The 5,404-nt window shown below is 48.8% G+C and overlaps 1 protein-coding gene across 1 annotated transcript; it reads left to right on the top strand.

Annotated features, from left to right (window-relative positions):
- Positions 1-763: 763 nt before the first annotated feature.
- On the top strand, positions 764-2,082 carry GMORB2_6194 (Zinc finger, C2H2 type; the record flags this gene model as incomplete). Its single annotated transcript, XM_035468164.1, has 2 exons — positions 764-1,841; positions 1,955-2,082. 2 exons carry the CDS (start codon positions 764-766, stop codon positions 2,080-2,082), a joined length of 1,206 nt encoding a protein of 401 aa, XP_035322145.1.
- Positions 2,083-5,404: the final 3,322 nt, after the last annotated feature.

Genomic DNA, 5,404 nt, shown 5'->3' with positions numbered 1-5,404 from the left:
ACTCTGGGCACTTAAGACTTCGCTGATCCCACACTACTCCGACCAGGACTCTCCCTTCAATCTCCAGACGTCTAGACGGTCGGGTCCTTGTCTCTGATCTGTGCCACCAAGTGCCGACTTGGCCTTTTTTTTTTTTTCTCCCTCTTCCTTCTCTCGCGCTCCTCATCAGGAACATCATCATCAACGACAGCAGCAATTAACAACATCAACAACAACAACAACAACAACAGCAACAATAACAAAAACGACCAACCCTCTCTCTTCTACACCGACAACTGGTTCAGGATCCCGCATCTGATCAGCAAGGTCCTTTCTTGTTCCCCTTGACGTCTACCGCTCACACACACACACACACACACACATATATATATATATATATACATACATACATACACATACACACCCTCTTGTCATAATCATCCTGCTCTTGCGCACTCCTTTCTGAGTTCACCTTGCCTGCGCGCCCTCACACCCCCCTCCCTTCTCCCGCAATCCCAAGCAGGCTACGCCGTCTGCACACGCCCCTCCCCAAGGTTTATCTCACTGGTCTCGCCGTCGATTCTTTTTGGTTGCCGTCGTCGTCGTCGTCGTCGTCGTCGTCCCTGTAGACTCGCCACATAGGACGCACACTCTGTCGGCGTACAAAGATCCCCCGTCTTGGCCAACGACGACGCCTTGGTCCTCCCCCTTCCTCCCCCCCTCCCACCCCCATCTTTTTCTTCTTCTTCTTCTTGCCCTTCTACGCTGTTCGTATACGCTCGCCATGACCATGACCATGGACACATCACAGCAGCGTTTCGGGTCCGCCCTAAATATGGAGTATCACCAGCACCCTCAGCCTCCGACCTTTTCAAACCCTTGGACCTCGTCATCGTCGCCCCCGCAGCCCGCCTCCAACGGTGCGATGTTCGTCGGTGGCCCTCACCAGCAACCTCCTCTCAACCCGAGCCTCATCACCGGCAAGCCCCACGACGGTCGCACCGGCAGCAGCGGCGGCGGCGGCGGCGGCGGAGCGCCTTCTCTCCCTCCCTACGGTTCTATCCCCGTGACCTCATCCGCCGACATGATGAGCCTGAACCGCATGCCGCCCACGTCGGCGCCCTACGGAGAATCGCCCTACACGAGCACGGCGTCGCCCGTCGGCGGCCAGTTCGCAACGTCGGGTGCCTCGTACGACCCCATGGGTTTTGCTCCGCCGGCGGTCCGACCTCCGTTTGGCATGGTCGGCGAAGCTGAGCGATCCGCGAAATACTCTTCACCGTCGGTCCCCTACCCCCTCTCCGCGTGCTCGGCACAAGACTGGGAAGAAGACGGATGTGCTGACACTGTACGACGGCAAAGACACCTCCAGCAGCAGCAGCAGCAGCAGCAGCAGCAGCACCAGCAGCACCAGCAGCAGCACGACCATGAGCGGAGAGGCTTTGCCGATGCTCTCGACGCCAGCCACGGAATGCTCGCCATGAGCCAGGAGACACCTAGGAACATATACGGCACGCGCAATGACCGGTCATCGATCGACTCGTACGGCTTCCCGTCGACGCACTCGACCAGCTCATCCATCTCGTCGGGCGGCAACTTCAGCTCGTACTACGGCGGCGATTCGGTCTCGGACTACTCGACGGCCGGGTCCGATATCGAGTCGGTCAACTCGAGGACGCTCCCCCGTCCGCACGGGTTGATGGTGTCGCAGATGCCGCCAGCCCCGCAGTCGATGATGGGCCAGTTCAGCTCCAAGGTGTCGTCTAGCACGCAGAAGAAGCACAAGTGCAAGGTGTGCGACAAGCGATTCACCCGTCCCAGCTCGCTGCAGACGCACATGTACAGCCACACTGGAGAGAAGCGTGAGTTTTTTCTTCCTCTCTTCTCTCCTCTCTTCTCCCCCCCCCCCCTCTCCTCCACTCTTCTCCGTTCCTCTCTCTTCTGGGTTCCATCGACTGACATGTTTCACGTCTAGCCTTTGCATGCGAAGTCGAGGGCTGCGGTCGTCACTTTTCCGTCGTGTCGAACCTGCGTCGCCACCGCAAGGTGCACCGTGGGGAGGCTCGCTCCGAGGCTGGCTCCGAGGAGCACCAATCGGATTAGAGAGGAGAGAGCGGAAGAGTTCGACCAAAGGAACAACAGTATATACAACGACAGCAGCAGCAGCAGCAGCAGCAGCAGCAGCAGCAGCAACAGAACGCTCTCGCCTGGCCGAGATCTGCACAGCATCAACTCCTCCCATACTCGAAGACAGCCGACGCCGGAAACCGTTGGGTCTACCGAGATGCACAGCTAAGGTCGATGGCTTCCCCGTCGCGCCGTAGGCGCTGGCACGAGAGGGATCGCAAGACGACGACGACGACGACAATGACGATGACACCAACTGGACACCAGCTCCTCCACCTCGATTTGGAATATATCGAGGACACAAGGCCTTGTCAGAGAACAAGACGAACACACTCTTGCGCCCCCCCCTCTCCGCTCACGATCAGCCACGGAGGAAGGGGGACACACCCCATTCGCTACGCTGTGGTGGCAGAATTCGAAACGATGAATGAACCGATGGGAATGGTTTTATCTTTATTTTTTATCTTTCAATTTCTTTGCAGAAAAAAAAGTACAAGGGGGAGACATGATGGGTATCTTTTTTCTTTCTATTTTTCTTTTTCTTTTCCGAGGAGGAATGTATGAGATATATATACCCGAGTAAAGGAGGCGTTTTTCTGGAGTCTTCTCCCTCTTCTTTTTATTTACTTTTCTCTGTCAGTCTTTTCCTGCGCAGTATACGTTGCAGACTGTCTTGGATTTCATGTTATATCGGGAGGGTCATTTTGTTCAGATATATTTTTTTCTTTGGGGGGAGTTTGTTTACTTGTACACTATGTGGTGGGAGGTTACGACTTGGTGGTCTTGGGCGGGAAGGAATGGAAAGGACTTGCATATTATTTTCTTGTCCAGTGATTACCCCCCCCCCCCCCCCCCCCCGTCATGTCTTGTGATGTCTTTTATGTTCTTTCTCTTTCTTCCTTGGTGATGTGAGTTGTAACATGTATTCCTCTGCAGCGTGATGTAAATGGTGGGGTTTCGGTCGGCTACTAGTACGGAGTAGTACTATGCTGTAACTGATCCTTGACGGGACTACATGTAGTAGTATCTATTTGTAGTGAGGAGAAGAAGGGGGGGAGGAGGCGAATAGATGGAGAGGATGAGAGTGATTTTTTTTTTTATTCATTCGTTTCTTTGTTCTTTTTTTTCTCTTCCTTGATTTTCTTTGGTCTCTCTTTTTTCTATCCTATATAATCCGGTTTCTTCCCCGGTGTTTCCTAGTTTAGAATGATTTTTTTTTTGAAGGCGGTGAGTTGATCTCTCTCACTCTCCCTCTCTATCTTTAAAAAAAAGAAGAGTTGCTATTATTATCATGATTCGTTGTGTTTTTTTTTTCTATTTCTTTTTTTCTTTTTAGTGATGCCATATTTTTTAGCGACATGCTGACATCGCCACGTTTGGAGTTGATATTTGGTTACATGCATGGGAGAACACTAGCAGACGCCGCATCTTTCAGGGTAAGATAGGAGGGGGTGGTATGGGCTAGGAGTATTTCAGACTCATGAATACAGATTATATATATAGAGTAGAAGATGTGCAGACAGACCAAAAAAAAAAGGGGGGGGGGGGGGGGGGGGGGGGGGGGGGGGGGGGGGGGAGGGGAGGGGGAGGAGAAGAAGAAGAAGAAGAAAAAGACGACGACGACGACGGCGTTTCAGAAGATGACCATCATTTCCCCGTCGTGGATCCTGTCATGGCAGTAATTACAACTTATGGGTCATATCGTGCGCCGCTACCAACAAAAAAGGTACGAGAGAGAGTACGGAGTACGGAGTGGTAATTCTCTATGCAGAAACTAGGAGGTAATTTACTCGTGCAAAGGGTCAATTCAAACATTTATGGATACACAGTACAGATTAATGCAACTAACCAGTCCGACTATTCACAATGGATATTATCATGTCATTTGTTTTTTATATTTCATTTCAATTTTTATCTCATCTTATTCTGTAAAAAAAAAAAATAATAATAATAAATAAAATACATAAAAAAGGTCAAGTTTTGTTTGTGCGAGTAAATGTGTATGTTTGTGTGTGTGCGGCTGTCGTGAGTGGTGAGGGGGGGTGGGATGAATAGTAGCCATATTACAGCGGAATAATTTACCGTACGGAAACGGGTGTATAGATTAACCCGAAAGATGGTGCTTTTCCTAAACTTTGTACATGAAAAAAATAGATAAATAAGAAAAAAATTGTGAAAAAAAAAAGATTTAGAAAATATCGTGAGCAAAAAAAAAAGAAAGAAAGTCAATAAGAGAGAATAGTAAGAAAACAAATAAGAAAGATAGCTTAATAAATAAAGATTGTTAATAGAATATAATAAGAAAACCTAAGAAAGGGTAATAAGAAGAAGAAAACAAGAAAAATAATGTGCTGTATTATAATAGCCACTTTTTATCATACGTGAATCATGCCAACATAATATATATATATCGTACGGAGTAATCTGTACAATACTTCATCCAAGAGGACTGCGACATCTGTACAGCTGTACATGTGCTACATATCTCGTGCCTAGATACTGTCGTCATTCCCTTCTTCTTTTTCTCATTTCCATCTTCATCTTCCATCTTCATTTTTATCCCTTCTACCTTGATTCATAACCCCCCCCGCCGCCGTACTCTCTGACCAACCTCCCCTCCCCCCCACAAGAAAACGTATTCCCCCTCCCTTAATGACGTAATATAGGTTAGACCCCCTCCATCCCCCCTTTATGTACGAGTACTTGTATGCTAGAGTACAGAGACGGCTTACATGATGATGTAATCATACTTCGCGGGTCGGGATGGAGAGCCTTGGCACCCCGCTGTACGGACTTACGGAGGGAGTATCCGTACAGTATCAGGACATGGATTCATGTTCATGTACAGATTATATTGAAATGTGCTCTGTATCCCCCCCCCTTCCCTACAGGCAGGTAGAAGCGCCTGATCTTCAGGGTCCTACTATACCTGGGAGATGGTGGTTGATCTGGAGGTTTTTCTTTTCTCTCTTTTTTCTTCTTTTTTCCTCTTTTTTTTCTTCTTCCCTTCCTCCTTTTTTCGTTTTTTTTTCTATTCCCTCTTCTTCTTTCCCTTCCCCTTCTCCTTTTTTTCAACCTCATCAAGATACAGGTACGTGTTGAATTGTTACTTTTACCTTGCACATCTGTCCATGTGCTGGGTTACCTCTATATCATGCTTTCCCATCAGTCGTGACCAGTCATCGTCATTCCAGACCCACGGCCCCCTCCCCCGCCGCCATACTACTACTACTACTACTACTACTACTACTACTACTACTACTAATAATAAGAATAAGAAGAAGAAGAAGAAGAAGAA

The sequence above is a fragment of the Geosmithia morbida genome, assembly GCF_012550715.1.
Source record: "Geosmithia morbida isolate 1262 chromosome Unknown scaffold_5, whole genome shotgun sequence".
NCBI classification, from domain to species: domain Eukaryota; kingdom Fungi; phylum Ascomycota; class Sordariomycetes; order Hypocreales; family Bionectriaceae; genus Geosmithia; species Geosmithia morbida.
Note: the sequence above shows the minus strand (reverse complement) of the source record. Positions and strands in the feature narration are given on the sequence as shown.